A 16,239-nucleotide genomic window follows, 5' to 3' on the forward strand; every position below is an offset into this window, starting at 1 on the left:
CCCCGCTCCACCCCTTCCCCAAGGTCCCATCCCCACCCATGCCCCGCCTCTTTCCACCCTGTTCTGCCCCCTCCCCTGAGCATGCCCCACCCTCACTCCACCTCTTCCTGCCCCCACTTCTTCCCCTCCTCCCCAGCGCCTCCTGCCCACCACTGAACAGCTGATCATCAGCGGGCAGGAGGCACTGGTAGGGAGGGGGAAGAGCTAATTGGCGGGGCCCACCGGTGGGTGCTTTTTCACCCACTATTTTTTTTCTCTGTCTGCTCCAGCCCCGGAGCACCCACGGAGTTGGCGCCTATGCTTATGATACTACACATTATATTCTGAAGCACAACTCACCCTCCTCATTATTCCCCAATATACATTACAATAAAAAAGTGCTGCTTAAAATCCTGCTTTATTGTAATCACAAGATACCACTTTTCCTCTTAGGAAAATCCCTAATGCAATCCTTTACTTCCTCATGATGGCAAATCTCTCTTCTGAGTCTTTATGGTTCAGAACCTACTATGATGGAAAGTCTCTTGCTCATTTCATCATCAGCGTGAGGGTGTCTTCTGCCCAAATCTTTGTCACTGATCCAGTTTGAAGCAGGATGGCCTCTGCTTTCCAGTGAAAACAGGTCTCGATCGGGTCCAGAAGTGATAGTCTCAATAGAGGTCTGTGTCTCTCACTCACTCAAGGCAGCAATAGGGTGGCCTCTTCTGATTAGTGATGGAAATTCATTTGTACCCATTTGGTATATTCTGTAACTGAGTCTCTTGTAGGAAAAATCAAAGGTTGGTCTCCCTGTGTGGATCGGAGTGCAGGATTGCTAGGCATCTTTAAGGCATTGTCAGATTTTTAATCAGATGGGCTTTGAGGTCTCTCTCAGGCTGGAGTTTGTACCTCTCCCTTCTCCCTTTATTATTCTCTTCTCTTATACCAGCCTATGGAGGGAAGGGAAGGGGGCATTTCCCTACGGAGAATTGCTGTTGATGGAAGTGGCCAAATGCTTGGCCACTTTCTTTGGCATCACCCGCCTCAGGGCAGATTGTAGCTCTTTCGAGCCGATGGTGCAGCAACCGCTGTTCTTCCTGTGGCACTCTGCTGCCGAGGACACCTTGTTGTAGACCTTCCTCACATAGGAAATCATCGCTCCCTTGGCCTTGGCTGACATGGGCACCTTGTCCTGATGCAGCTGCTTTAGCATCTTAGACACATACAAATCATATGGGCGCTTCAGCCCCCGGCCTCGCCTCACCTGCCTCACTGCAGGCTTGTGCCTCACCTTCCTCCCTTCCTTGAGTGGCAGCTTCTTCTGCTTTATCTGTGGCTTCCTACACGTGGCCTTCCTTCGCTGGGGCTTCCTTTTCCTCTGGCCTCTTTTCTTCCCTTTCTGAGTAGCCACCATTGTGCTGTTCCGCTCCCCGTCTCACTTCCTCACCTCACCATCTGCGAATGCCATGAGCCTCCCCTCAGTGGCACCCTTATATAATTGCCAGCATTCAAATGAAGGGTAACCTGAGCCCTGTGATTGGCTGGCTGGGACAATGCCCTGGCTGGTCACATAGCAGTGGTGCGTATAACGACTCCAGAGCCTCACAATGTGGGACTGTGAGCCATTCCCTCCCTCATAGAAACGAAAGGGATCGTAATACCCCACCTGCTTGTTGACACTTGAGAAGAACGAGTTGGAAAATTGGAATGACATGGTGATTTTATGGGGTTATAAAGGACTCCTGCTGCCCCTTATCAGTTTATTAATCATGTTATCATTGCATTTATTATTTATTTCAATGGATTCACTCATCATTCATTTACATTTTTTTCTGTGGCTCTAATTGCCTTAACAAACCCTTAAGGGACTGTGCCAGCTTTTTAGGATTCTTATGAACATTGTTATATGCTGTTAACTAAAAGAGGGCCCAGCATGCCACATGAAACACAAAAAGACTTTTTCCTTGCCCCGAAGGTGTTACAGTCAAACTGGAGCTGTGACACAGTGTGGGAGGGTGACAGAACCATAGGGAGGGTGAATTATTTGGGGGCAGTTCTGTGGACTGTATTATACAGGAGGTCAGACTAGCTGATCCCAATGGTCCCTTCTGGCTTTGGAATCCATTGGTACATCTATAACAGAAAAAAAAATAGCCCACAGCAGCAAGTCTCAGAGCCCAGATCCACTGACTTGGGCTAAAAATAACAGTATAGACATTCGGGCTCGGGCTGGAGCCCAGTCTCTGAAAACCAGCAAGGAAGGAGGGTCTCTCTGACCTTGGCCTCCAACCCGAGTCGGTTTGTCTACACTGCTATTTTTAGCCCTGCAGCATGAGCTCAAGTCAGTTGGCCCAGGCTCCTAGACTGACTGCCATGGGTCTTTTTTTGCTGTGTAGATGTACCCTATGAATTTATAATTGAGCCCAGAAGGAGGAGAACTCTATAAATGTCTGAATGATGAAGAAAATGTTCCCACCTGATTGCTCTCTGCGTACATTTACACATATTTCTAAAACAAAAAAAACTCAGATGTTGAGACTGTGAGATATCTGGGGCTGCAGTATCTGTCAGGAAGCTGTTTCTCAATTCCACTCCTCCTTGTTTTCCCAGGCAGGGATTTTCAAAGGAGTTAGGTGTGTAGGTCCCTCTGATTTTCAATGAGAGTTGGGTGCCTAACACCCTTACCCCAGATTCATTGGCTAGTCGAGAAAGACCATAATTAGATATTTGAGATTTCTTGTATTAGCCTCTGTCAGGGAGAGGATCCCAGACTAGATGGAGCTCCGGTCAGATCCAGGGTTGCAGTTCCCGGATGAAAGTCAACCGTCCTAAACTCAAACCAAGCCAGGTGTTGATAACAAGAAGGGAACACCAGGAGCTTGAGAGGGTACATAACTCTTACTCATACTAAAAGGGTGATGGCCTCCCTGTTACCATGGTTCTAAAAACCCAAAGCTCTTGGTAACTATTACTCTTGGTGAGGCAGTGGCAGGGAATAAATCAATGGAGCCACGTCCGTCTGACTGATAGATGATTGGCCCAAACAGTACACTACAAGAGCCGTTTTACTTTATTTAGTCTGAAGCATTTACACACGTCTGCAACTGGTTAGTAAAACACTCCAAAAATCAATAATTACTGAAGTCTGGAGTGGTCTTCAAGTGGTACAACAACAGCCGTCCAATTGGCCAGTCTTTCAGTTGCCTTTGGGAACCCTATGGTGTGTCCATGAAGTGTTCCTGAAAAATCGCCATACTTTCTCTCCTTATTTATTTGGGTTACTCTAACAATAACATGTCAATAAAAAAAACTTGTTAAGCAAACAATTTCAAAATTTAAGCAAAAGGTCTCCTCAAACCATTAAATAGACAGATTTTTTTTTTTTTTTTGCAGAGTCCATGTCTTGAGGGCCCTGACAAACACATCCCAACTGTTGGGATGGTGCCAAATTGGCGTGGCCATACTGAATGAATGGTGAGACCATAACTTGCCACGACTTAAATATGGCTGAATGGCTGCAAAGGAACCTGGGAGCAAGCTCCCTTTAAGCAGAAGCAAATTTAATAAAAAACTGTCAAAGTCTGCGTTACAATCGATATTGAACCTATTGGTCAGCAAATATGGGCCCATGCAAAAATAAATATCACATGTATAAAGTTCCAGCAAGGAGCACAGGTCAACCTGGTTATAGTGATCTTACAGCAAGAACGTCACACAGAGAGCCAGAGTGAATGATTGATGAGTGAGTAGACATTGGGTGACCTTCGTTCGGTATCATCCCTCCTGCCCCTTCTAAAAATACTAACTAGGTAAAAATTAGTAACCACACACCTACTGGGCATGCTTTTAAGCCATGACTCCTTTGAGGACATATGACTCCTTTGAGGAAAAAGAGCATAAAAATCAAGCAAATTAAATTACTGTTGGGATTCCTTAATTGACGCATAAAGAAGCAATGCTGCTAGCCTAGATGGAGTAACCAAAACTCTGCTCCGTGGGCTCAAGTAGGACTGTGAACCAGAGGGGTCTCAAGGCAACCGAGGCCTTGCTTCGGGGGAATCCGAGACAGACCAGAGGGCTGAGAAGAACAGACCAGGAGAGAAGAAGCAGTCTGTAAAATTGGTAACCACCTTCTCTGTTTGCCAAGCAGGAACTGTGTGAAGCTAGCGCAGGGCCTGTTTGTGTATGTTTGTGAAAGAGAGTCTCGTTAAGGGGAATGTAAAGCTCTTATTAGATTGCTCTTAAAGTCTAACGTAGGAGTTATGTGCTTGATATAAGCCTTTACCGCTTGTGTAATTCCTTCTCAATAAACTGCTGTGTATTGAAAATAATTGCTGTGGACCTTTTTCACTGGTATGACAGTAATCTGCTCCACCTGGAGTCAGTAAAGATCCATTTCAGGGGTAGTAGTGCCCCCTGGTGTCAGCACCAATGGGCAGATATAGATAAGCTCTCTGTTGAAATTGCTGAGGTATGTGTTTTAGACAGAGACCTCAACAGGAAGGACAGAAGGTCAGGCCCTCCACCCCCACCACCCCTGCTGGCTGCTTGCTTAGTTATCCTAAGGCCATTGCAGAGGCCTGTTAAGACCTACTGATTTAGCTGCTTTTGGCAATCAGCATGATAATTAATATTCCAATTATCGCCAGTGGTCCACGTATTTTGCTAGTCCGCCAAGATCTCCCTGTACACACCCTTCATCTCAATAGTTCAGATTCTTAGGATTGTGTGGGAATCTTTACTGAACTTCCATTCCCATGAGGCAATGGTAGCTTGAAGTGCATTTTCTTAGCTTTGGTTGGTAAACCATTTTTAATCAGTGTTAAGAAAATGGACTTAAAAGAGTGATACATAAAAGTCTCTTGGGATAAAACTCTTGGCCCTGCTCTGATGGAAGGAAATATGATGAGTCCTCATCTTTTGTGTTGGATCTCTTTTATCACCTATTTTACAAACCACTACAATGAACTAAAACTTCCATGCTCAGGCTGTGAAGTCAAACCACTCCTTAAAAAGCAATCCTCAAATCAAAACAGAAGGACAGAGATAAATTGTCACCTTCTTGCCTTCTTCACAGTACCTGCCTGTGAAGTGATGGAATGACTTTGATGGACTGGTTCAATATTGACCATAGATGCTAGGATTTTTAATAGGTCTAACTGGTGTACACTCTGGCCATGTTTAATAACTCCTCCCTGGGGCCTTGTCCTGTGATCTTAGACAGGGATGCTAACCATCAAGTGTTTGATTTGGCTGGAGATTATCCATTTGCAGTGCTGGCTCCTAACACGCAAAACTAGCTCTCAATCCACCTCTCCCAATTTTTCGAAATAACCTCATTTTGAATGTGTTATTCACAGAACCTTTTTAGTTTTCCTCCTATTCATTACTTTTCCCTGTATCCCTTTTACCTCTTAAAAAGTTGGATCCTGCAGTCACTTGCTACTAAGCACAGTGCTTACTGTTATAGTTCAGCGCAACAGCACCTGTATTCCCCCTTGTGGTCCACTTAGGCTCCTGGCTCCTAAGCCATCACCCCTCTCTGAGTGGAGACCTGCATCTCTCTCCCTCCTACCAGGGTATTTCCAGATTGCATAGCTCCCAGCAAAGTCAGGCTGCCTAAGCTGACCTGCTTTACTTTTCTTCTCAGTGACAGTAAACAGTGTAATTGCACAGTGAAGCTACCGTATAGCTCTTTCTAACCAAGCACATTTATTCTTAAGGTAAAAGCATTACAGAGAAAACCTATTCAGAACAACAGTAGAACCTACAACATGCTAATAAGTTTACCCGAGCTCACTGCAATTCCAACAAGGGTTCTGGCCAGTGAACTGTCCTTCAAAACCCACCCAGGGGAGTTTCTGTGGTCACGAGTTCATAACAGCTGTTAGCTCAGAACAAGCACCCTCATAAGCAAGGGCTGGTCACACTGGAAATTTACCTCAACACAGCAATATCTCTCAGGGGTATGGGTTTGAAACCCTGAGAGATATGGCTATGTCATCCTAACCCCAAGTCTAGACAGCGTTACGTCAATGGAAGAATTCTTCCATTGACCTAGCTACTGTCTCTTGGGAAGTGGGTTAACTACAGTGACAGGAGAACCCCTCCCATTTTTGTAGTGAGTGTCTACACTGAAGCACTACTGCACTGCAGCTGTGCTGCTGTAGCATTTTAAGTGTAGACATAACCCTAAATCAGCTACTCTGCCATACAGTTTGTCTTTGGACTGTCCTCATGTAACAGGGGATCAGCAGAAATAAGGTCTCTCGTCCCCCTCCGGAATGCAAAGCTTCGAAGGCTGAACCTGTAGGTGGAAGTTTGCAATCCCCTTCTCCCATATACTTCCCAGGAATTCCATTTCACATGTAGTGTCCCAAAAGATCATTTATGCCCACTACATTGGTCAACGTCGTCATTCAAAGCTCACACCACTTCCCCAAGATTGCTTTAATCTGATCTTCCTTCTAAAGAAGTTCCATGCAATCCCACAATAGCACAGAAACATTTGCTTTCTTAATACCCTGAACTCCTAAAATACTTAAAACTTAATTCAATCAGGTTTGTCCAGGATACTGCTGGATATTGCCATGACTGTCACGCTTACTACTTCAAGAAGGCCCATTGACTTCCAAGGGATTAATTCATGGGAGTAAGTACTTGGTAGTAAGCATTTGCAGGGTCAGCACTGGACCCCTAGACTGGTTAAAATTTTAAATTGGGAGGAGGAATATTATGTTTTAATGTATTTCCATATTGTTATAAGGTTATTTATCATCATCATTGCCAGCGTTGGACTACCAACATTAGCTTACACAGTATGCTGAGCATCTCAACAGGGCTGTGCTTTACAAATGTTAATAATAATTTATTCTATACTTATTTTGGGGTAGTCATGGTGATCATTGTGAGAATAATTTTTTTTTTTAACTGTCACACAAACCATTCTATCCTGTAGATTTATCATCATATTTCTGTAATTACCATCTTTGAGTTTAAATGCATTTTAATAACTAAATTATTTATCATTATTATTATAGTAGCATCTAGAGATCCCAACCAGGATTGGAGCCCCATGACTTGATACATTTCATTTTTTTGAAGCATTATTACCAGAGGGGATGCTTGAGGGGGCGGGGGGGCAAGGCTCCCCCCACCCCCAGATTTGCTGCTTGGCTTGGACTGAGCATGCTCACACAGACTGGGCATGCTCAGTAACACTACTGAAGCTGGCTGCCCTCACTGCACTCCTCGCCTCCCCACTATCAGGCACGGGTTGCCTCTGATTATTACTCATCTCAGCTTGCTAATATAAAGGTGGTCATTGTTTATTTCAAACTCCCAGCTATCTAATCATTTGAAAAAAAAATGAGTTATACCAAATTTTACACCAGTGAGAGAAAAACAGACCCATAGGTATAAATTTTCAGAAGCTGGGAATGGGCAACAGGGGATGGATCACTTGACCATTATCTGATCTGTTCATCCATCTGAAGCACCTGGCAATGGTCACTGTCAGAAGACAAGATACTTGGTTAGATGGACCTTTGGTCTGACCCAGTATGGCCATCCTTATGTTCTTATGGACAGTAAGTTTGAGTACATCAATTTTTGGATGCCCAGCTTTGGACAATGTAAAGAGACCTGATTTTCAGGAATCGGGTGCTCAGCACTCTCCTGGAATTCAAGCTCATTTAGGATATCTCAAACTGGGCAACCAAAACCTACAGCACTGAAAAACACTGGTCCCTTTTGAAAATTTAGCTCACAGGCTCCCTCTTATTTTTGTATCTGGATTTACTGCTCCCCTGGGGAGTTTGTTCTCCCGGTCTTCATCAAGAACTTGATCCAAAGCAGCTCCACAGCCTAGAAAAATGGACCTAATGTTCAGACAATTGGAGAAATACCTGCAGAATAATAAATCTACGATAACCACTTCGAACAGTCTTAAGCCATTCTGAGCATGTCTATTTTTATTAAATGCTTATATTATATCTATCAAGGCTTTCATATCACAGTATCTGTGCAGCGTCCTAAATTCCTGAGTTACCCCTTACAACCTTAGATGAACAACAGAGAAAAGGAATTCACAAAGTCAGACAGGGCATTTTAATCTCTTTTATTAAATCACAATTGTTGAGTTGGAAAAGTGATTAGCAATCAAGTCGATTCCTTCCCTTTTGCTCAGTCCTCACTCAGCAGGGATGGGAGGTGGAACAGTCCTTCTTCTGGAGGATTTCCTGTCCTTGGTTTTTTGGGGCTGGAAAAGCAGAGACTTGTTGTTGGCTGCATCCCCACGCTGATAATTGGTGACCCTACCCAGCAGTTTGTTGAGCTCAAAATCATTTCTGATAGCGAGTTTCAGGTGCCATGGGGAAATCTGATGCTTATTGTGGTGTTTGGTGATGGAGCCAGCCCTATCCACAATGTTGAAGATCAGGTATTCAAGAACTGCAGCCACATAAACCAAGGCTGTGGCTCCAATGCCCTTTGCAAAGTTTCCTCTGCAGAGCATCCTATCCATGTGGCTAACAGGGAACAGTAGCCCCGTCCTGGATGAATAGGACACCTTGGCCTTGAAGTGCTTGGAGGTCTCACCAGAATTCATACGCTCACTCATGTCACCAGCTGACAGTGTTCAAGCAATTTGCTTGCCTGGTCTTTCTGGCTTTTCTTTTCCTGTGTTACTTTCTAGCCTGGTCAGATGAAGTCTGGCTTGCCTTGGCTTGGCTCATCTTATCAAGCGGAACTATGAACTAACCTTGCCAGCCCCCTGGCCCTTTGAAAACCTTGGCAGAAGGGGGGAAAAAACCAACACACTTCACTTTCTGATTGATCAGATGCTAACCAATGGAAAGCTACATCCTTTCCCAGCAAAACCAAGTGTGATATGTCATCCGTTCTGTGACATCATGCCCTCTGGCAGTCCTTTTCAGATGTGATTTTTAGCCAATCACAGCTGCCCTTAGAGAAGCTCAATTATAAAATTATTTTAATTTCCCATAGTAATGATCCTTCTTTAAGCCTTTGAAATTATGAAATGCACAAGATGCCCCTTTCCACCATCAACTATTCCCTTCCCCGAAAAGAAACAGCAGAGGCACCAGCTTCAGTCTCCCCGATCTCCCAAAACCAGAGCATCCTGAACTGACTTCTCCTCTCAAAACTTCCCTCAAACAACCAGGGTTCCAAGCCAATCCTACTACCCTCAAAAGACAACAATACATGCTTGTTCACAGTCTAGATGATCATAATGGTCCCTTCTGGCTGTAAAATGTATCATCCAATTACAGGATTGGAGCCTTAGGCTTTGTCTACACTAGAAAAGATTTGCTAACATAACTGTCTTGGCAGACCCTCCTAGTTTACACAGCTTATACTGGCATGGTGCTTTTGCTTGCTACATCAGTAGAATTTTTCTAGTCTAGACAAGGCCTAAGCTACATCTGCAATTCGAGAGTAGACATACTCAGAGAGAGCCATTTATGCTTGCCTGCTCTGTACAGAAGGATTGGTGGCAGTGGGCGGGGGATAGCTGTCTCTTCTGCATCACCTCACCCCTTCCTGGGACCTCACTGAGGCTTCTCTGAAGGTCAAAGGGTCAGGCTCCTGAAAAGGACATGGAAACCAAGACCTTGTTACCGTAATGCCTATTTCTTAGAGAGGCATTTCATCAGTAAACCTCCAAGCGCTTCACAATCTTTCATCCACCTATTCTCACCATACTGCTGTGAGGCAGGGATGTGCTATTATCCCCACTTTCCGATGGGAAACCAAGACACAGAAAAGCTAAGCGACTTGCCCAAGGACACTCAGAAAGCCCATGGCAGAACAAAGATGCAATCTGACCTCTTTTCCTTTACAAGCCAGCACCACAACCAGCCTCTCGCTCCACTGAAGAGAGGGGCTATGGGGAAAGGTATAAGTACAGCAGTGAGGCATGGGGTGTGTTTTTGTTTTTTTGGCTGATGTAGCGATGCCCCTTTAAGTTTTAGATACAGACCAAGCTATAGTTTCATTTCCTTTTTGAGACCAGAAAATCCTCCCCAAATGGAGGAGGATGGGGCCATTGAGCTGCATTTCCAGGCTCTTTAAGGCCTCAGTTCAGGAAGGTACTTAATATTCCTGGGGGAATTCTTTGCCAAAAAAATTAAAAATTCTGTATGTTTTATTTGTCAAAATAATGCAGTATAGTCATGCTGGTTTCAATAATATAGGTAATTTATTTCAACTACAATACAATTTATGGAGAATGGGAGTGGGGAGCATTGGAGGAAATTGCCAAACCCCTTTGTCTAATAGTAATGTAGGTTTGACCCTTTACTTCTAGTTATTAGTCAACAAATACATAAAGTTCATATGCTCAATGTTACATCATAGGCAACTGAAAAGCAAGTGAGCGCTGAGGAATCAAACTCAATTTATATTGGCTACTAACCATCTCCAGAAAGGTCAGTACCAAACAGTTCATGGAGCACATTCTGATAGGAAATTTTTTCAGTCCAAAAATTTAGACCAGTTCTAATCACTCAAGCACCATAAGCATTTATAAGGCCGTACTGTCCTTTACACCACTCTGGCAAAGTAAAGGAGCCTTAAAATGTTTACACCTGTTTTTACTAGGGTGACCAGACAGCAAGTGTGAAAAATCGGGACAGGGGGTGGGGGGTAATAGGAGCCTGTATAAGAAAAAGATCCAAAAATCGGGACTGTCCATATAAAATCGGGACATCTGGTCACCCTAGTTTTTACACTCCTGGGGGAATTCACAAAGACAATGGGAAGAATTCACTAAGCAGCCAGGCTCTTACATTCTGTTCTGTCTGAGGAGACAGTGCCTACCCCATGCCTACCTCCTCAGAAACACCCCAAAGCCCTGCCCTTGCACATCGAGCATATTGCAATAGCGAGTGAGAGGGACAATGTGCGTCTCTCTCTCTCTCACACACACACACACAGAGCTCAGCCCCCTGGAGGTGATTTATGTCTCTACCAGCTGCTCCTGGTGCCCAAACCACCCTGCCTGCACTTCTTCAGAAGGGCATGTGACCACTCTTGCAGCTTCCCTTTGCTTCCCCATCAGAAGTCATTTTTCTGTGACGAAGCAAAGAAATCTGCAGGAGACATGAATTCTGCAGCAGTGATGCAGAACTCCCCCAGGAGTATACTTAAATGCATGCACAGCACCATTGCAATCAAGAGTACTCATGTGTTCCCAGTCAGGCGCAAGTGCTTAAGTCCCTTGCTGAATGGGAGCCTGAGGACTACAGTTCCCACCATGCACCACGGGAACAAGACTACAGCTCCCATCATACATAGGGGTGGCTAGTGACTACAGCTCCCATCATGCATCAGGGTAGGGGGAAAGACGAGAACATCTAACTCCAGCACAGATAAATGGTGTAACTCCCATGATGCCCCTGTGAGAGCTGAGGTGCCCTTCGGCGGTTAGCCGGAGACTCCAAATCCCGTCAGTCCCTGCGCGCAGGACTCCATTTTCCGTGATGCACCGGGCCACACTCCCTCTATCGGCCGGAGGGTATCTGCGGCGCATGCGCGCTCCTCCCGAACTTGTGGAGTTCGGGGTGCGCCGCCATCTTGTCACGGTCTCAGCCAGCGCTGTGTAAGCGATGGGGGAGGAGGGGTCTGTCTCTTAAAGGGGACACGGCCCTAGGGTGGGCCCTCCCCTCCTCGGGGTAAGCTCGGGGAAAGGGGTGGGGGGCTCCGGGTCAGGCTCGGGGGTACGGAGCGGGACCCGGTGCTGCCCCCATCCCGCGCTCTGCCCCGACGGGCCCACTTTAAGGTACCGCGGCGGAAAAAACGCAAGAGGCAGTTGGGGAGGGGGAGAGCCAAGGGGGATTAGCGCGCGCACCCACCTCTCCCCGCACAACGGCCGCTCCTGCCGCGCGCCTCGCTCTAATTGGCCAGAGGCGCCCGGCTGGAAGCGCAGCTTGAGGGAAGGGGAGGGTGATCCGGGCCGTGGGGGAGGTGCCATAGAGGAGAGGGCCCCTCGTGGAAGTGGGCAGGAGCAGGGCTCTGATGGGGTTGAGGGAAAGGGGCGGGGCTATGGTGGTAGGGACGGGGGAGTCTGGGGAAGAGGGGCTATGATGCGGGAGGGGCAGGGTTGAGGAAAATGGGAGGAGCTATGGTGGTAGGGACAGGGGTGGTGGGTGGAGCTGAGGATGGGAGGACCAGGGGTGGTTCTGAGAAGGGGAGGGGCAGGGATAGAGCTGATGAATATTGGAGGGACTATGGTGATGGGTGGGGTTGAGGAAAAGGGGAGGGGCTGTAATGGGAGGGGCAGAGGTGGTCTAAGGAGTAGGGGCGGGGCTATGGTGGGGGAGACAAGGGTGGGGGGCGGAGCTGAGGAGGGGCTTTGGTGGGAGGGGCAGGGCTGAGGGGCCATGGTTGGGGGAGGGCAGGCAGTGTGGGGTGGTAGCTCTAGGGCTGTATGGGTAGCCGAGGCGGTGACTGGCCTGGCCTGGCCCTGAGTTTGTTCAGGGGATGTTACTGGGGCAGGCTGGAGTGGGGCATTGGGTACCACTGTCCCCATGTGGTGAGAAGGGCAGGGCACAGTGGGTCCCAGGGATGCATTGGGGGGAGCAGCAAGTAAAGGGCACTGCACAATGAATGTATAGATCGATTTACTCCTTTGGTGAGGAAGGGGTTGGGTGTTGTTGATGAAANCCCCCCCCCCCCCCGACCCATTTCTTCCTGGGATATTCCCCTTGCCTTCTCCTGACTGACTGATCTCTACTGAGACGTCCCTCTACCTTGTTTGGTCCCTCACCCCACACACTATTTCTTTTGGTGGGTACAGTCTTCACTAGTTGGGTTCTCAGATGCTTTCCTCACCCCCAGTAATGTCCTAGTTGGGCTCACTGCCCCCTGTATCTGTCTCAGTGTGCCTCCCACATCACCACGGACAGGATCTCAGCACCACTCCCTCTGTGTGGCCCCGAGGGGTTTGCAGCTTATGCCCTAGTCTCTCTCTCTCCCCGCTCCCAGGCAGGCAGCATCCTTGGTGGGAGGATGGAGCAGAGGCGGCAGGGCCGCCAGCGGGCCTCTGAGTGCATCCGCAAACAGAAGCGCAAGGAGCTGGACGCCCGGCGCAGCAAGTGCCGCATCCGCATCGGGGGCCACCTGGAGCAGTGGTGCCAGCTCAAGGAGCAGCTGGGCTTCTCCCTGCACTCCCAGCTGGCCAAGTATCTGATCGACAGGTGAGGAGTGACTGGAGAGGGAGGGATGGGAGTATTGGTCCCACAGCAAGTGCCAGGGTATGGGAGATAGGTCCTATGGGAGGAGGGGGAAGTGGCAGGGGCTCTGTAGAATGGACATAGGAGACCCTTGATTTCTTTCACAGCCCACCTCCCACACACCTTCCCCTAACAGGGCCTACCCTCCTCACAGCCCCCATTTCCCTCCCAGATCCTCACAGGTTCCTCCTGTCCCAAGCATCCCAATTTCCCTGACAAGCTCCAGTTTGTCCTTTCCCCTGATTTCCCCCATTGCACCCTAACTGGCGTCTGACCTTGATGCCTGTCCCGTGTGGTGGTTGAGATTTTGGGGTGGGGTGATGGAGGTCATGGAGCAGGTTCCCTTTTCTCTTCCAGGTGGATGGGCTCAGCAAGGGGGTGCAGGAGCTGTGTTTTCAGGGTTCCCTCCCTGCCCCTCGCTGTTCACTCAGTCTCTCACCTTCTGTCCCCACCTCTCTCTGCTGCAGGTATACTTCCCAGGGCTGCGTGCTGAGTGCAGGTAGGCACCTCTCCTGCCCAAATGGGGTCTCTGTGACTCTGCATGCACTTCTCCTTGGGGGGAAGGGTATGCAGCTTTGAGTGTCCTTCTAAAAAGGGAGGTGCAGTGGGGGGACCCCCCCTTTAGTGACAGTCATTTCAGGGAGAAAGATTACATGGTGGGGGTTGACTGTGCTTCAGCCCCAGTGGTGCTGTGTTATATGAGTGGGCATGATGGGGGGGATCGCCTTGTGTTTGTGGCACTAACTCTCTATACCCCTTGTGGCTCAAGTCTGTGGTTTGGCAGTAGTGCCTAGAGGCTCAAGTCTGTGGGTTGGCAGCGCTCCACTTGGTTCTGACCCAGGGCCCTGGGGCTGGTAGTTCAACAGAATCACGAAGTTTGCTCCCTAGGTTTCTTCCTACGGTACCCCCTGCCTCTCCAGAGGCCCAATAGGGGCCTGGTTATTGACTTGCAACACGTACTCAACTGAAAGGGGTCCAGAGGTTCCTCACCCTCACTCTGATGGTGTCTGCTATCTCTCTGATGGTGGCCTGCAGCTCCATATTGAGGTCTGCTTCAGGCAGCATGGAACTCCTGCTGTACCCCTGCAGGAGCTACCAGGGAAGGTCTGCTCCCTTGCACTGACCACCCAGGCTGCGCAGTGCCCTTTCAAGCTCCACATCCATTGTGAGCACACCCAGCAGATGAAGCTGGGCGGAGCCTCCAGGGCCCAGAGCTGCTCCTTAACCCTCTGTTCCCCAGCATAGGGTTTGTACATCCCATCACAGGGGGTTAGAGTTAATTAAGGGGATATTGCAGTGGTCTGCAGGGGTATTCGGTTGTATGGAAGTGGTGCTGTGGCCTCCTGTCATGGAGTTCGGAGTGCAATCCAGATCAGTAAGAGGTTGTGTCCCACTTTCCCTGCAACCCTGGGTGTCCTACAGTGCTTTGCAGCATAGGCGCTGACTCCGTGGGTGCTCCGGGGCTGGAGTACCCACGGGGAAAAATTAGTGGGTGCTCTGCACCCACCGGCAGCCAAGCTCCCCACCCCACCTCCGCCTTCTCCCTGAGCACGCCCGCATCCCCACTCCTTCGCCTACCTCCCAGTGCTTGCTGCCGCAAAACAGCTGTTTCGTGGAATAACAAGCTTCAGGAGGGAGGGGGGAGGAGCGGGAACGTGGGCGTGCTCAGGGAAGGAGGCAGGGGTGGGGATTTGGGGAAGGAGTCGAATAGGGGCAGGGAGGGGGCGGAGTTGGCGCGGGAACTTTGGGGAAGGGGTGGAGTCGGGGCGGGGCCAGGGGCAGAGTGGGGTGGAGCACCCACCGGTGCCAGCAGAACTCGGTGCCTATGCTTTGCAGTGCACAGCCTGGGATGCTCGCAGTCACCCTACAAGCATGCTCTGTAGGAGAAAAAGGGACCCCCTCTGGCCCCTGGTTTGAAGCAGGTGCCCCATCCTTCCTTATGGCATATGAGTGCAGCTCATACGACTAGGTCCGTTTGCTTCTGATCAGCTGCTGACAGACCTCGCTGTGCGTACAGCTCTTTTGATTGCTTCTTGGTGCGCTCAGTATCTGCTTCTTTTCTCCTACTGCCTTTTCTGCTTGTGACTCATCTTTATGCTTTCCTTTGTTCTATTTCCTTTCCCGAAATAAACAGAAAACAGTAAAACTGTAACCTTTCTTTGACTCTCCCCAGCCTTTTCACTTGAAAAATACTTTAAAACTATTCTACTAGTGCTTGGAGTGCAAACCTCAGTTAAAATAGCAAGCTGTGTATAAATCTTATTTCGACTACACCACTGTCAAAGGGTGTTGGGGTGTGATCCAGACCAGTAAGGGGTTGTGTCACTGCTTGCCCTGCAGCCCTGGGTCCTGTACAGTGCTTTGCTGCTGTAGCCCACAGCCTGGGATGCTCACAGCCAGCCTACAAGTATGCAGGTTACACCCTGAGTGTCTGTGTGCTAGACAGCCTGGGTTCAGCAGCTCTGACCCCAGCAGCGAGTCTACAGCACTACTCTGACTTCCACCAGTCTTGGTTACAACCAGCAAGTTGAGCCCAACACTTTCCTAGTCCCGAATTTTCCCCAAACCACATGCTCTGCAATGTCTAGCTCTCTCCTGGACAGTTCAGAGAAATAATATGGTCAGCTTGTTCCTTTGAAGAGTCAAAAGTACGTCATAGTTTATTAACCAGGATAAATACACCTTGCCCTGCAAACAGCACTGAGTTGGTTTATAATAAAAATCAAAGAAGTTTATTAACAGGACATTGGTTAAGTGATACCAAGTGAAAGGAATAAAGTTAGAAAGGGAAACACGCAAATAGAAGTGAAAACACGGATTGAAAAGTCTAAAACTGAATCTAGCAAGGTACAGGCTTCGTTCAAAATGTTTTTTCTCACCAAGCTTCCTTCTTCACAGCCGTGGTTCACTTTCCCTCGGTCAGGACCTTCCACAGAAATACAAGATGTTGGCTTTCCTTGTCTCCCTAGGTGAAAGATCTTTGCCTAAGCAGGTTTCTCGCCTA

The 16,239-nt window shown here is 48.3% G+C and overlaps 2 protein-coding genes across 2 annotated transcripts in view; one reads left to right on the forward strand and one right to left on the reverse strand.

The window, feature by feature from the left end:
- Positions 1 to 958: 958 nt before the first annotated feature.
- LOC117887577 (histone H2B.2-like) lies at positions 959 to 1,393 on the reverse strand. Its single transcript, XM_034790222.1, has one exon. The coding sequence runs from the start codon at positions 1,391 to 1,393 to the stop codon at positions 959 to 961; it is 435 nt and encodes a 144-aa protein (XP_034646113.1).
- Positions 1,394 to 12,674: 11,281 nt separating this feature from the next.
- The window catches only part of ZNF692 (zinc finger protein 692), a 35,637-nt gene continuing 32,072 nt past the window's right edge, over positions 12,675 to 16,239 (forward strand). Inside the window, 2 exon segments of the mRNA XM_034789573.1 lie at positions 12,675 to 13,199; positions 13,703 to 13,734. Of these exon segments, the coding sequence (XP_034645464.1) occupies positions 13,012 to 13,199; positions 13,703 to 13,734 (220 nt within the window). The 5' untranslated portion in view covers positions 12,675 to 13,011.

Source organism: Trachemys scripta, chromosome 14 (genome assembly GCF_013100865.1).
Source record: "Trachemys scripta elegans isolate TJP31775 chromosome 14, CAS_Tse_1.0, whole genome shotgun sequence".
Taxonomy (NCBI): domain Eukaryota; kingdom Metazoa; phylum Chordata; order Testudines; family Emydidae; genus Trachemys; species Trachemys scripta.

Bases quoted from the DNA above. Each gene is read 5' to 3' on its own strand.
- LOC117887577 (XM_034790222.1), bottom strand. From the start codon at position 1,393: ATGGTGGCTACTCAGAAAGGGAAGAAAAGAGGCCAGAGGAAAAGGAAG.